General features: G+C 41.3%; 1 protein-coding gene across 1 annotated transcript in view; it reads left to right on the plus strand.

The window, feature by feature from the left end:
* Nucleotides 1–15,832, plus strand: part of LOC124860099 (zinc finger homeobox protein 3-like) — a 20,163-nt gene extending 4,331 nt beyond the window's left edge. The window contains exons 3-11 of the mRNA XM_047353077.1: nucleotides 87–625; nucleotides 774–987; nucleotides 3,998–4,102; nucleotides 4,212–4,351; nucleotides 4,476–4,586; nucleotides 6,019–6,172; nucleotides 6,311–10,938; nucleotides 11,023–11,691; nucleotides 11,786–15,832. Coding sequence (XP_047209033.1) covers nucleotides 87–625; nucleotides 774–987; nucleotides 3,998–4,102; nucleotides 4,212–4,351; nucleotides 4,476–4,586; nucleotides 6,019–6,172; nucleotides 6,311–10,938; nucleotides 11,023–11,691; nucleotides 11,786–11,902 — 6,677 coding nt within the window. The 3' untranslated portion in view covers nucleotides 11,903–15,832. The remainder of the gene's footprint in view (nucleotides 1–86; nucleotides 626–773; nucleotides 988–3,997; nucleotides 4,103–4,211; nucleotides 4,352–4,475; nucleotides 4,587–6,018; nucleotides 6,173–6,310; nucleotides 10,939–11,022; nucleotides 11,692–11,785) is intronic.
* Nucleotides 15,833–16,373: the final 541 nt, after the last annotated feature.

Here is a 16,373-nt window from a genome sequence, read left to right on the forward strand (position 1 = left end):
GGAATGTGTCGCTTCTTGTATCCTAACATAACTTACTTAAAGGGGAAGACTCTATAAAATGGGTTAATTGTTTTTCTTTATTTTAGGTGCTGAGCTTACCTTGAACATGCGACTGACTGGTCAGCAGGTCCTAGAACAACCAGTCACACTTGGGTCTACGCTCACTCCGTCACCCTCCCCCTCCCCATCTCCTCCCCCAGCCCCCTCTATGTCTCCTACTGCACCCCTCTCCCAGGGCGTGTTCCAATGCCTTGTGTGCTTGTGCTTTTCATCCGACAGCTTAGAGTCTGTAGAGAAACACCTGAATGCTCCCCGCTCGTTGCCTCAGTCTGAGTGGTGCTCCCTTGTTGCAGGTGGTTGCCACTGCAGACTGTGTGGCTACACCACCCCTTTAAGGGCCAACTTCTCCTTACACTGCCAAACTGACAGACACCGCACCCGCTACCAGCTTGCTGCTCACCTCCAGGAGGGCGGAGACAGGGGTCAGGAGGGAGCTTCCCTCATTACGAAGGGCAACCCCGTCCAACTACGGTGCAACCTATGTGACTTTGTAACAAGCAGTCTGGAGAAACTACAGGGACATTCCCTCACTTCACACCACGAGGCGGGCTTCCGAGTGTACAAAGTAAGGCACAAAAACAAATTTTATTGTATTGCTACCAAAATTTGCGGTAGAATTTGCAAATCTTGTATTAAGTTAAATTAAAATTAGCATGCTGTTTTCCGAAAATAATAATAAAGTTTCATATTATCTTTCCTTTCTTACCTTTCAGTTCCTGCAGCAGTATGATGGTGAGGTTGATGGAGGTTCATGGCTGTTCCATTGTCTTCTATGCAACCACTCTTCCTCTTCTAAACTGCAAGTACTAAAACACAGTCAAACTTCAGCTCATCAACAAAGAGAAGCATTACTGCAGCTGCAGCCAATGGGTGGAGAGGAGCTGGCAGCCATTTTTACCATCAGAAAATGCCAAAGTGGCATCCAAGGTGAGAATATGAATATGCTGAGATTCTCACTGTATTACAGCTTTCAGTAAAAATATAATGGTTTCATGGTAGAATTGCAAAGGGTGGATGTTTCTGGTTAATTTTCATGGCAAGCTAAGGTGGAAAATTTTGGAAATATTCCAAGTCGGAAAATTTCTTTAGAAATTAGAATTAATAGGCAAATTGAAACAGGAATAAACATGTAACATACACACACAAACATCTAGCCAAACTAGAATGTTCTTCAAAATATTATAAAAAATGAAGTTCAGGAAAACATTTTGCAGGAGACAGAAAAACTGCATCCCAGTAGCTAGCATCAAGATAACATTTAACTCTTAAAAGGCCATTTAAATTTTAGCAGTTACAGCTTATCATTTAGCTATCTGCTTTAATAATACAGTTTTATGTGATATTTGCAAGTTAATAATTTCATATTTTAAAGTTAAACATTCACACTGTACATCAGAATTTACACAATAAAAGTATCAAAACTTACTTCACTCAGTGAGTGAGGCGATTTGATTCCACAGGCTTAAATGCGGGGTCTCAATAGCCCAGAGGTCTAGAAATTATCTGTTCATGTGATGGAGGAATTCAATTCAGTTTATTAAATTTATTTAAATATAGCTGATTCACAACACCTTTTGTTCTCAAGGAACTTTACAAAAAAAAAAGTCAACTCAGTCATACATTCCAATTGATCCTAGTTATGAAACAATAAGGTCAAGTTCAGTTTATTGTTCAAATAGGTTAAAACGTTTTCTAAGGAAACCCAGCAAAATTCATTGAGTCATTGACTCACAGCATTCGCCCCTCCCGGATAAGCATGTAGCAACAGTGGACAGTTGCTGCATTGTGTTGTTGACTTTGCAGCAATCGCTCATACTGAGCGAGCATGCAGCGACAGTGGAAAGGAAAAATCTGGTTTACACCTCCGGACGAAACTTGATCCAGGGGTACTTTCCATGTTGAAGAAAGGTAAAAAGTTAATGAAAGTAGCAGATCTTTTAGGGCGTCATCTAGGAGAGAAACACAGCTACGTAGATAATCTTTGAACCAGTTTTCAAGCCTATATACAGATAAAATACAACACATACAGTTAGTCACAGTAAAAGCTCAGCCAACAGCTATGTATAGGACAGGGTTAAACACTGAAAGACAGGGCCAAGTGTATCATCTGTAGAAGGAGAACGTGAAGTTCTTGGCAGCAGTAGCTCAGCTGATGCTCCCCTCCAGGGAGGTGTCACAGCTGAACTGAACAACAGACCAGATGTAGTTTCTATAAGTAGAAAAAACAGAGAGAACATAAAGTTAAAAGTTGAAACAACATTGTATATAGGGGGTGTCGTCTCACATAAGCAGTGGAGGAATAGCATAGATACTCTCAAGTCTACTTGCATGAAATCCAGTTGTTTTAGTAAAGATCATGCTAAAATATATTTTCACCAGGACAGACGTTGAATATTTTAAATTCCATGTTTATTTGTAATTCATTTTAATTCAAAAAAGCTTCCCTGTGAAGCTTCCGTCTTAAAAAATTCTAGAAGTTTTCCACCCTATCACAGTGACTCAAAACTTTTTAACAAAAGTATAACATAGTATAACTTCTGTTTAAAACAGAAAAGCAACATTTATTCCAACTGCTGCAAAATAATCAAACATTATTTTTGCTGGGAGGGGGGTCTATTAACATATTAGACCCCATAGATTAAGAATAGATCATCATCAAAATTCATGTACATGTAAAGGCAGATGACCGAATACCTTTGGCAGTATAGTGTATGTATAACATTTATTTACTGTCGTTTTCATTTTTCTACACAGACTTAAGCAAAAATACAAAATAATTACTCCTTAAATTTGGTGATAGTTTTTCAAGTAAATGTGTGTATGGTGAAGAATATTCAACTTCTTTGCCATACTGCTCTTTGTGGAGTAACTCTAACAGGCTATTATCTTGTTAATTAGTCAGACTATCTACTCCAGTGAAGCCTGCAGGTCTACAAACACGTTGCACCTAGTTTGTCAACTGTAGCTTTAAAACAGTATTACCTTAATAAGCTTGGCAGGTAGCCATCCTTTAGTTTCCATGCTGTGAACGTATGCATTTTTTTATGATGGAAATATTTCCAAAAGACCAAATTATTTATTTTTTTTGTAAGCAAGTGAAAAGTGCAGTGGCTATCATTCAGAAAGCTGACCTGCAGTGTGCATGAACAAGTGGGGGAAGGACAACACTGCCGTACTTTATGCTCCATACAGCCAGAGAAAACTCCAGTTGTTTCAACGCTTTCTCTGGCTTCAATAAAAACCCTTTTACCCATATGATTGAAAATTTTAGAGAAATCCTGATTTTTTTTAAAACCTTGGTATACCTTGTTTTTGGTAACCCGCTCACGCCTTTGTGTGGCTGTATTTGATTTCATGTTGACAGAGGATTGAGATGAAAACAGTGAGAAAATGAGCAATGGCTGTTGCTGGAATATTGATCAAACAAAGCGATTAGTCAATACACATCCTTGTTATATCCCCAATCACCCCTGACAACAGATAACTAGCACCTGCTAATCAATAAACTAAAACAGATCAGCTGGAAAAAGACTATGGGAGGTGGAGATTAGTCGTTACTCTACAGACTGCTCAAGATAAAATGCTGTTTTTATATTGTCTGGAGTGTGTGGACTGCATAGTTCAACGTTTCAGTTGTAAAATTAATTTATCCTTTGATTTGATTCGCTTCAAATTAATACTCATTGAGACAAGCTTGTGTGTTGCCAGTCCATTTTAGGTCCACTACACCCCTATGAGAGAATCTAATGCAGAATCAATGTGTGATCAATAGGGTTTGCAGGCAAGCAAGAAGAATTAAGTGTGGTTTAAATACATTGGTCTTTTTGAAAGATGCTGTCAGGAGAACAATATAAATGGCAATTAGCCTCTTTGTTGGAGTATATTACATAAGGCACTGTGTTTGCATTTCATAATTACTTTTCTTGTCCTGTCCTAGGAGAGCTTATTGAGGACATGGAGACTTTCAGTGAGACCAGCACTGATCCCTTGGACACAACCAAAGACTCGAGTAATTTAGGGGCAAAGATCACTGAGGAAACGGGTATTGCTGCTCTTACAAATACTTCAACATATATGCAAGTAGCTCAGCTTATAGAATAGTTATATAACATATAGCAAATCTAAGAAGTTTTAAATGTGTATACTTTTAGTTCAAGTAAAAATAAAAGAAGAACAAGAAAGAAAAGACTCAATGCCTCTGGTGAAGCGGCCGTCCTCCGTACATGAGGAAATGGAAACCTCCATCCCAACCAAACGCCCCAGAACACACCAGCAAAATGAGAACCAGCAGGTAAGCAGTTGAAATATATTTTAATAATTTAACAGCGCTCATGTAACATAATGTTTTTTTTTACTAACGCTAATAGCATAGATTTTTGTTTCTTTTGTTAAATTTTCAAATTTTTCTCTTTCAGACTGTCCAATGCCCGTTGTGCCAGGTTAGACTCCAATGCTCACACCTTCGACAGCATCTAACACACGTGCACAGTGTGGCGCAAGACTGTGTAGATAAGCTCATCAGCGCGGTAAGCATGTGCAACTGTGTATGTGTTGAGCTTGCATTCATAAGGAAGTAAAATAAAGCGAGAAGCCAAAGCAATGGGGGATGGTGGGGGACGATTGAAATGTAGGGAGACAATTCCATTAAGAAGGCACCAGAGAGAAAGGCAGCCGCTTTTTTTAATGCATGTTTAAGTAGTTCCTCGCTATCATCTTTGATGCAGCCGCGCGTTCTCTGCGGATGTGTGTGTGCGTCTTGTAGAGTGGAAGGAGAGTAGGTTTGAGTGAGTGAGTGTAAGGAAAAGCCAGTCTTTCTATAATGCATGTTTAAGTAGCCCTCTATTACCAGAAGTGCAGTCAAGCTAAAAAGGGGCCCCCGTGCTTTTTACTGTGTCTCTCCAACTAACAATGACCGGTCATCTATCCACATCACCATCCTCCATCTCCCTGGCCTGTATGCTAAGTGGCCTTTGTCTCTTGCTCTCTTCCCTCCTCTTCAGGACTGCTTTTTTCACCCTTTCTCCCCTCTGCTGCCCCCCCCCTTTAGTTTCTCAAATCACTCTTTTTCTGCAATTTCTATCATGCCCCTTTCCTGCTGTCGCTCCCAGGCCCTCTCTCAATTTCTTATGGTTTACCCCCTCCCTTGCTCACTGTCTTTCTCCAGAGCAGTTTTTTTGTGTTCTTTTCCCCTTAACTTCCTCCCTCTCCTTGCTCTATGTCTTTTTCATATTCCACACCCTTTATCCCCCCCGAATCCTCCGTCCCTCCACTCCTTCCCCTCCCTCACTCTCTCTGATAGTAATTGAGGTTCATTAATTCAGACTGAGGTGATGATGGCCATTATGTACCTTGCTTTCCAATTACGCTCTCTAGATTAAGTATGACCTTCAGTTTTCTCTGCAGTGTGTATGTGTGGTTGTTCTTCTCTTTTGCAGCTATGAAGCTGTTACGCAGAGAAGACTCTTGTCATGTAAATCTCATCTTTGGCTCTCTGTCCTTGCTGGTGGCTAGCTTTTTGCATAGATATACTATTTACCTACGCTGCTTGAAGCAGTGGGGATGGAGGTTTCCAATATGAAGAATTATTTTAAATAAATTAATTATTCAGCTCAGTAAAGTTTTATTGAACCCTTGGGGCATGTGGTGTAGGAACTGAAGGGCAGAGACACATATCTCAACCATGTATTCTTATTGACCAACTGATGTGTCTTGCTGTTTGCAATGGTATACTGGCAGGTGCAAGACTTAATACATTTGAATGTTTTATGATATCGTTAAAGTAATCGCATGCGTCTGTCTTTTTGCAACTTTGTATTTGTTTGCTATTTTACTGTACAATGAAATTTGTTTTATTCATATTGCTATATAAAAAGCAATAGCAGAGACTAATTTTATTTTGAGTTGGTAAATGGCCTTTTTAATGCCCAAACAACTAACCATTTGTTACTTTTTTCCCAGGTGACACCATCCATGGAACAGCTGGAACCTCAGTTGGAGTCAGAACCACAGGATTTGATTACTAATAATATTCAGAACACTAGAACTATGAAGAGCAGTGATGCAAATTGCTCCCATACTGCAGAGTCCATTGTTTGTTCACAGAAAAATAAAGGTTGGTAAAACAAATGTATAGAACTGAACATTATTTACATCTTAATTGCAGAAGAAACAACCATTTCTTTTAATGTTTGCTCCCAAAATTGTCTTCTGGACTAATTGTTCCCCATTATCTTTTTGGTGCATTTCACAGGTATCTTAGTGGAGAACACAGAGGGAGACATTGCCGCACCCAAAGATGTCACAGCACTGCTCACCCCACCCCTAGAAGACAACACCACTCACCCCTCCAATGGCACACTGGCCCCTCGGTCCCCGACTCAGACACCCCCTTCCTCTCCGCCCACCTCCCCTCCCAGCGACCCCTCTCCCCTTTCGGATCGCCATGGTTACCGGTTCCGTTGCAGCAGGTGCAGTTTGGCATTCCCCACTCAGGAGAAGCTCAGGCTGCATTGGCAGTACCATGCCATGAGGGCGGCGACAGAGTGCCCCCTCTGTTCCAGACAATGCCGCAGTCAGGAGGCCCTGCAGAGACACATGCAAAACACGCACTCACAGCAGGACAGCACACAAGGACAGAATGCTCTCTTAGCACCACACACTGTGCCATACATGGAGCATAATAAGGATTCAGTTCAGCAAGATTTCAGTTTATCACCACAAGTTGGTCAAGAAGCAGGGGAGGGTGATGATGACAAGATAGATGAAGTAACGGTAGGTATGGAGGTGAGAGAGGATCAAAAAGAAGATAAAACTAAAGAGAAGGAGGTTGTCCATGAATCTAATGGAGTTGAGGAGAATTCAGCTGAGCTTGAGAAAGGACCTCCAGAGGAGGTTGTATCAGAACCTAGTTCTAGCCTTCTTGTCAAAAAGAGCTCAAACCCCACAATGGATCGTTATCGAGATCCATCCAGGCCTTATAAGTGCACCATATGCTCAGAGTCTTTTACTCAGAAAACCATTCTTCTGGTCCACTATAATTCTGTATCCCATCTCCATCGGGCCAGAAGAGCCTTGCAAGATTCTGGTACAAATTCTGTGGCCCCTGAGGCACCACGTGGCCCAGATCCTAGACCCTATCGCTGCCGATTATGTGGAGTAGGTTATAGCCAGAGTTCTACACTGGACATACATCTTCGCTCTGTTCTTCATCAGACTCGGGCTCGTGCTGCCCAGAACTCAGCTCCGCAGAATCCAGAGTCAACTTTAACTCTTCCAGGGTCAGTCCCCTCTACCACTACCCAGGTTGCTACCATCAGAGAGGAAACATCCAAGAGTTTGCCTGTTACCAAAAAGCCAGATGGGATAAGTGGTTCAACCTCATCCTTCTCTGACCTAGGAGAGTCCCAACAAGCAAAAAAGAGAGTTGCAGAGCTTCTTGCATCAAGAAATCAATTAATGTTACTACAGCAGCAACATCTAGCTCAGGCACAGGCTCAACTACAACAACAAACAGCACTGCTTCAGTCCCAGGCAATCCACCACCTTCCCTTAGGGCCAGAAAATCTTTTCAAACAGCACTTCTCACTGGCACCAGATAATTTGCTTTCCCTTCAGCAGCAACTACTCCTGCCATTTTACTTGTCAGGAGATGTGAAGCTTAACCCAGAATTAAGTGTGACAAACCCAGATTTTGGTCTTGAAGTATCTTTCAAACCCATTCCAGAAGAAAGGACCAAGACAGATTCTAAAATGGACCCCCAGTCAGAGGAGAAACATACCCAGAAACAAAGTTCAAATTCTACTGTTAGTCAGCCAACTGATCATTCACAAAGTAAAGCCAAGGTTGAAGTGGTCTCCAGTGGGTCTTCCAACAAGCAGGAGAAAACAGAAACAGAACAAAACAATTCCATAGTTAAGGAAGAAACAGCAGAGATTCATGATGAAAAGGAGAGTCAGAAACAGGAAGTTTCTTGTTCCTCATTTACTCATCTTGGATTAGAATGCCCCCCTCCAAGAGTGCCCTATGCTGCTGCAAATGGGGAGCCTCTGAGAGCTTTACTCCAGAGTTACGGCTATGAGCTGGCCCTGCAGTATTTACAAAGCAGACACAGACACCAGCTGCAGATTATACAACCTGCTGACATAAGTAAGGTGGAAGTGTATTCAGAGCATGAAAAAGATCAAAGTAGTCATTCACAGAATAAAAAAATGGAAGGGTGTAATAACCATTGTGAAGGAACGGAAAGCAGCAAAGACATAGATTTAAAAAAACAGACTAAATATTATGAATTTGCAAACACAAAGCAAAGATGCTGTGAAACTGGCGAAAAGTGCAGTGACTGTGGTAAGTTGTTTTCCAATGCATTGATTTTAAAAAGCCACCAGGAGTATCTTCACAGAATGTTGTTTCCCACTGATGCTCTGGAGAAATTTTCCAAAGAATATAGACTACAGTATGACCAGATGTACCCCCTCACCGAGCATAAATTAGCAGAGAATTCAGCCGTTTCCACCCAATCTGCAGTTTCTACGCCAAGCACATGCAAAGAACCAGAACCTCCAACAGACTCTGTGAAGACTGAAGTAAAAAAACTGGAATCTTCACCAATTCCATCTGTTTCAGATCCAATTAATAAAGCAAGTACCACAACAAAAGATCAGAAAAAAACTATCCCCCCTGCATTATCTCAGCCTTCCCCTTCTCACCCAATAGAGCCTAAACAGCAGGATACATCTGGTACAGCTACATCTCACACTACAACCCCAGTCACTTTGCCATTGTCTAAAATACCCATGCTCCCTCTTTCCTTGCCGCAGCTTTCCATGCCCCCATTGTCCATACCGAAGCTTCCTCTTCCACCAATTCCTTTTTCCGTGGAGCTACCTCTCCTACCACCCGTTGTGATGCAGTCCATGGCTCTCCAGACTCAACCATGGTTAGACTCAAGCATTAACCCTGACCTGGCAAAACTTTACCAGTCTCAGCTTAACCAAGCAATTCTTGGGCAACAACCACAGCTTAGCCCAGCTTTGCTTGCCCAGCAACATCCACCCAGTTCAGCTTTGTTAAGTAATTCCCCACAGCTTAACACAGCTTTGCTTAGTCAACCATCACAACATAGTCAAACAGCACAGCAAAGCCAAGCCAGTCCAAGCACATCAGAACAACAGCAGGCTAAAAGAACCAGGACAAGAATCTCTGAAGAACAGCTCTCTGTTCTAAGGAAACACTTTGATATTAATAGTCTTCCCAGTGATGAAGAGATCAACAAGATGTCTACTCTGTCTGGTCTTCCTCACAAAGTAATTAAACACTGGTTTCGCAACACACTATTTAAAGAGCGCCAACGAGACAAGGATTCTCCTTACAATTTTAATAATCCCCCAACCATAGCCCTGGATGATTCCAGAGAAGACATAAAAAAACAGTGTTTGACCCTTTCTCCATGTTCACTTTCCCCAGAGCTCTCCGCCAACCCTTCCCCACAACCTCAGATGATAGAAGAGCCGCAGAGAGGCAGACGCTCTTCCCGAACTCGTTTTACAGAGCAACAACTGGAGACTCTGCAGGGGGTGTTTGAGGCCACCCCTTACCCCAGAGAGGAAGAATACGACAGGTTGTCTGCTCTTTTGTCCCTTCCTAACAGAGTTATTGTTGTATGGTTCCAAAATGCAAGACAGAGAGCTCGGAAAAATCAAGACCGTGGAACAGATGATGGATTAGAGGGGAAGAACCATGCTGACAACATCAGCAAACAGAGAAATGGTTCCTACATGACTGATGTTGATCATCAGGATAACGCCTATGATGATGGACAAGAGGACCCTCATAATGACAATTCCATGGATTTCACTTATGAGTATTACAGCCACCCTGATTCACCTTCCCTTGATTCTTCCATTCACTGCTCAGAAAGTGAGCATCAAACAGCGAAAGGTGATCAAACATCTGCTGCAAAGAAACGAGAAGATAAAATAACCTCTCCCCAGGCTAACGTGAGCCCAGCTCCTGGGAACAGTCAAAATACAATTTTAGATGCAGATATGCAACAGAAAGAAGTCTCTCGGATCTTAAAAACAGCATCTGATCCGTCACCTGAAAGTCCAGCAGAAACGCCCCAGAATTGTGCTGCATCCTCTTCACAAAATAGTTCAACAGCAATCTTGTCTAAGGCTAAATCAGACCAGGGAATTGCACACAGTCCTTCAAGAGACCAACCTGAAAAGGTTGCTGACCCATCACCAAGCCCCTCCTCTGCCCCAGAGTCAGAAACAATTCAGTCATGGACACCTGATACAACAGCTTGCCTATCTACTGAAACTCCATCGCAGCCTCAAGCCCCGGCTCAATTCCAGTGTACTCTCTGCCCAGCATCCTTTCCATCTTTCCAGCTGTGGCAAGAACATCAGACCAGGCACTTCCTAGCAGCTCAGTCCCAGGTACAGCTTTTACACTCTGGATTCACGGACCGACCCATGCCTTACATGATGCTTCATCCTAACCCAACTTTAATGGCAAGCCAAATGCTTTCAGGGGCTATGTCCCAGATACATCCAAATCCCACACATCCCATGATTTCACACTTGAACAACATCCAAATTAAGAACACATTCTCTGATCACTCTAGTAATACTCTTAACAATTCCTTGACCCCCACAAAGCAGAATACAAAACATATATCAGAGACCAGTTTTGAAGGCCAAACAGGCAATAGGGAGGTCGAAGAGGAGCACAGGAGGGATAAACGTCAGAGAACCACCATCACTCCAGAACAGCTTGAAGTGTTGTGTCAGCGGTACAGTTTGGACTCTAACCCCACCAGAGGAGTCCTTGAGAGTATTGCACGAGATGTGGGTCTCACGAGACGTGTAGTCCAGGTACTATTTCAGTGATGAGTAGTAAAATGTTTTGATTCTCTGGCTATGATGAATAAAAAAAAAAAATGCATTGTTTTTTTACAGGTCTGGTTTCAGAATACACGTGCAAGAGAAAGAAAAGGACAGTTTCGGTCAGTGGGACCAGGATCAAGTTTCACCTTGGGTTTGAACCACCTTCGCTGCCCATTCTGCAGGGCTCTTTTTAAAGTTAAGAGTGCTCTTGATGCCCATATGAGATCACGCCACTGGGCGGAGGCTGAAAGAGCAGGCTTCAACCTTTCAATGGGCAATGGATCCAGTGGACAGACTGTGATGGCGATGACATCTGCCACAGAGAGACCAGGTCCGTCTATCTCCTCTACTCCAATCCACAATCCTGGCTATGACATGAACAACAAAGAGTTTAGCTTGAAGCTATCAGCTGCTTCTTTCTCTTCATCTACCAACCTGAAAAACCCAGAAGAAGATGATGAATATGAGGATGATGATGACAACTACCCTTGTGAGGAGAGTTCCAGTATGGTTGACCAAGGTTCTCCGAGTCCTGAAATATCAGGTGATCAAAGCTCAGATTGGAGTGAGACACAAAGTCAGCAGCAGCACCACCACCATCAGCAGCAGCGCCAAAGGACACAGATGAGTCACTTCCAGGTACTTCAGTTAAAAACCTTCTACAGGAACCACCGCACACCAAACCGCCTAGAGTGTGAGACAATGGGCCAGAAGTTGGGATTGCCCCCACGTGTGGTCCAGGTAAGTAAAAAGGCTACCAAACCACATTAAAGATTAACAATCAAGCTTTTGAAGGGTAATATGTGATACACTGTAATAAACATACTTTTTACAGGTATGGTTCCAGAATGCCCGAGCTAAGGAGAAAAGAGCCAGGAGTCTGACCTCTGACACTGCTGAGAGGGAACAAGCTGAGCTTTCAGCCAGGGCAGGGGAGAGAGACAGAGCTTAGAAAGGCAGACTGCTTGCTTCAGATATGTTCCTACCAAAATCTCTCCTCTTGTCTGACTCTACAGATACCCTGTCTACTTGCTGCCAAACCAATAACCTGAACACCCCAAAGATGCAGAGCCACAGTGGCCCAAAGAGAAACTCTCTTAACTAGTACGGGAGAGCCCAAACCAAGTCCTTTTTACCAGAGCTTTCCTCTTTTCATGTTGCTCCTTAACTATTTCCTGGGTCTGTCCTTTCTTGTTGAAACAAGCTCTTCTCCCAATTCCTCCAGAATCCTTACTACACCAAACTCCATCTTTATACAAAAAAACCACCATGCCACAGAGGCCAAAGAGCATTCTTCAAGTATGTGACCTCACTGCCCAGCTAGACCTGCAGTCTACCTCTCAGTCTGCATGACAGACTCACAGTGGGCCCTCCACCAGACATTGCTAGATGACTAGCTGTGTAGCATGTAGATCCAGTCTGGTCAAGGTTGGAAATAAATTGTTAAAGAGATTTTAGTGTATATAGAGAACTCCAAAAAGAAAATAAATAAATAAACTTGAAGAAAACAAAGCAGTGGAAACGGAAGAAGAAAAAAAACTGAATAATATCCTTGAAATACCTATGGGTATTTGCATAGAGCTTTTGTAAAGACTGTCTCAGATTCCAAAGCTCATAACCAAAATTTTATATGTCTGTTGATTTAGTTTAAACGTGTTTGTTTCAAACAAACTGCAGAGCGGACGTCTGTATGGTGAGGGGGTGAGATCCGCAGCTGTCATAGGTAAACTGAGTACCAACAGACTGATGTGGTGCTAGAATACCACTTCACCCCCCCCATAAGCCAATGATGAGTCTTCTGTACATGTGACTCCTTGTATGCTCCTTTAGTGGATAACAGCCCAAATAGCACAGTATGTAAAGGCCAGTTTGTCCCAAAGGGGGTAAACTATTTTTTATAGCACTCAACCATTATACTGTATATGAAAACTCTAACCAAACTCGAATTTACATTGTGTGTGTTTAGTAATAGTTTCTTAACATAAAATCTTATGGATTGACACAACCTGTCTTGCTTCGATATGAGTGTGTCATGATAATGAAAAGATTAAGACAAGCTTTCATATGTTCAGGTAAGGTAAATTACTGCCTTTCCATTTTTATTTGAATATACCAATGGCTTAACAATGTTATGTGATTAATGTAAAGCTTTCTATGCTCAGATCAACATGGCTCTGCTTCAGATGTGATCTTCAAACTGTATTAATCTGTTTCTAAAACAAAAGAGGCCTATAGTTATAACTTGGACTAAGCATTTCAGGAAATATACACAGACATCTCTGCATTTCAAGTTCTGAGCTTTTCACCAGTGAGTGATAGATTGTTACAAAAAACTTATTGAAACTAAAGTGTTTAATAGTGTGAGGGGTAAATGTACAGTATTTAGCTTTTGTATGGTTGACTCAAGACTTCATTGGATGTTTGACACGTAGCTCTCTTTTCCACATGTACTGAGCTTTTCTGCAAAGTTGAGGGGAAAACACTTTGGATGTTATTAATGTTATTTTTGTACTCCTAATTTATTTTCCTTCTTCCCCCTTCTTACCTGATTTTTGCTTTTTCTCTCTGTTCATTTACTACCAGTCCTTATTCTACCTGTAATAATAATAATAATAATATAACAATAATAGCTAAACAATAATTAATGCTTTAAGACAAAAATCCAAAGACGTGATAATACTTTAACCATATGAACTACAAAAATAAGCGCTACTGTTTACTTGATGATGTACTGCTGTTTTTAAAGAAGGAAGAAGTCCCTGTATCTAAGCTACTGTTTTCTGCCTCTCATAAGCACACTGGAGACTGTAACCAAAACCCCAAACTAGAGCCATGGCAGTCTGTAATATAGCGGTTGAAGAGTTTTACTTCTCTTAAGAAATGTTGCATTTATTTTTCTTTTATACCATAGTGTTGAACTTCAGCCCTTAAGGATGTCCAGTTTGCTGCTAATGTACTGTAGTTTCTAATGATATTGTAGAAAGATGCATGCTCTAATCGCTTTACCACTAGGCTTTAATGACTACAAACTGTAATGATAACTGTGATGCTGTTGATAAAATGCTCCTCTCTCATTCTGTTCAAAACCAATACAGTTGCAATCAGATGTTTACATACACTGTGTAAAAAACTGTTTTCTCTTACTGATATTGAATCAGACTAAACCTTTCCCATTTTATGTCAATTTGGATTTCCAAAATTACTTATATTTGTTATTTTTTAAGTCAGACGTTTACATACATTTCCGTAGTATTTGGTAGAATTGCCTTTTAAACTGTATGATCTGGGCCAAACATGTTGGACACCTTTCCACTAACTTTTTACAATAGTTCTCTGAATTTTTGGCCCATTTCTTCTGACAGAACTACTGTAACTGAGTCAGTTTATAGGTCACCTTGCTTACTCAAACCTTTATAGCTCTGCCCAAATTTTTTCTGTAGCTGAAATCGGGGCTTTGTGGTGGCCACTCTAAAACATTGACTTCATAAGTTTTTAAAGTGGTTACAAACATAAGTCACTTGGTAACTCATTTTAATGTATGATGAGAGTCATTATCCATCTGGAATACCTATTCATGCCCAAGCTTTAACTTCCTGGCTGATGTCTTGAGATGTTGCTTCAGTATTTCCACATGTTTTTTACACAGAACGGTATATATTTTTTTGTAGAACGCATCAGTCCCTCCTGCAGCAAAACACCCACATAACATGAAGATGACACCTCTGTAATTCACAGTTAGAATGGTATTCTTAGGCTTACATTTTCTCCCAATGTAATGATGGTCATTATGACTAAAAACATTTAGCTTCATCAGACCACATGATATGTATTACATGTAATTCCTTGAACAGATGAACATGTCACCTTCAGGCATGTGGAAAGTGTACCCCTTGCATGAACCAGACCTGTGAAGGTCCACAACTGCCCTGTATCTTGGCTTATGTCTTTAGATTTTTCCATAAGGCAAAAAATGTACTTGAGGTGTTGCCCTAAAAAACATCTGCTGGTGTACGCCAGAAATTCTCTTTCTCATTACTCTTGCATTTGGCTAATACAAATAATTTGTGCAATCCTAACTGACCTAAAATAGCACACATTTAGTCTGAATAAATGTCAATCAGTGAGAAAAAAAAGTCACGTCTTTTCAGCATGTGAACATCTGGCTTTAACTGTGTATGTGTGGGGCTCAAATCCATCAGGTTTCTTGATCAGTATCCCATAATTCACAATACAAAAATGGATTTCACGTTATTAGGAATATTTTTTTTCAGGCTTCCAGTTTAAGACAACTGTTGTTTGGGCATTAACTTCTCAATATATATAAGGATACTGCAAAGATGTTTGAAGGAGTTAAGCCCCAAACCTAACACTGGTATGGTGTCTTTCTCTGTTGCAATGTCTCTGGTCAGCCAAGTTTCCAAAGGATATGGACTGAAAAACTCTGTCATGTTTTTGCTCTTAAACTAACCAATGTTTACGACAATACCAATGAGCTTTCTTCTGTGCAGAAATGTGCATTCCAAATACCACTAAGGCAGTTTTTTGTTCTATACGGATTATTTCAATTTTATTTTTTTCTCGTATTCTCTTGATTGTAGTGACTGTAAGATGTACATATTGAAGTCCTTTAATGATGAAGAGACTCCATTAACCTTACTGTAGGTAAAACAGTTCTTTAATTTTTTTCTGGATATGTTGTTGCCATAGTGATGACCAAAAACATACCTGTGATGTGCACCTGTCCTTATGTCCTGCTCCAGTGGTTTAGTGTGTCTCTATTCTATCCTCATCCCAGTTTTTCCCTGTTGTTGTGTGTTTCTCCCTCTTCCCCCCCCCCACCCCCTTACTCCACTGAGCTAAATAAAGTCTGCTTTGGTGCACACTCTGGTGTCATCCCTTTACGTCATCTCTTTCCCACCAAACCTTTGGAGCACTTTTTACTGTGCTAGAGTCTGGTTTTTGGAACAGATCACGCCGTTGTGAACCCATCCCGGACCCTGAAACGGACCAGAGAACCGTAGCCTAGCACGGTTACAACTGCCCGTCTCGGCACGATTTATCAGGATCCTGGAGCGGTTTGCTTGCAGTGTGAATGCATGCCATTCCCAGCGTACCATATGATGTGATGTCAGAGCAGCACATTTGAGTAGAAGAAGAAGAAAAAAAACATAGTAAGAGGGCAAATCTGAAGACGAGGAAGTTTGAAAATGGCTCGTGTGGCTACGTGAATAAGTAAAAAGGTGCATGCACACAACTACATTTGAACACCAAAGTAGCAACAGAAAACCAGACGAGACAGACTTTATTCTTTGTTCGTCTCTTCTTCTTGATCAGCACAATACTGGGGCAATACTGCCCCAACAATCTGTTCCAACTGCGTGATGTTTGGTCCAGTCTAAAAATCTCTGCATGAAAGCAAACTG

Source organism: Girardinichthys multiradiatus, chromosome 2 (genome assembly GCF_021462225.1).
Source record: "Girardinichthys multiradiatus isolate DD_20200921_A chromosome 2, DD_fGirMul_XY1, whole genome shotgun sequence".
Taxonomy (NCBI): domain Eukaryota; kingdom Metazoa; phylum Chordata; class Actinopteri; order Cyprinodontiformes; family Goodeidae; genus Girardinichthys; species Girardinichthys multiradiatus.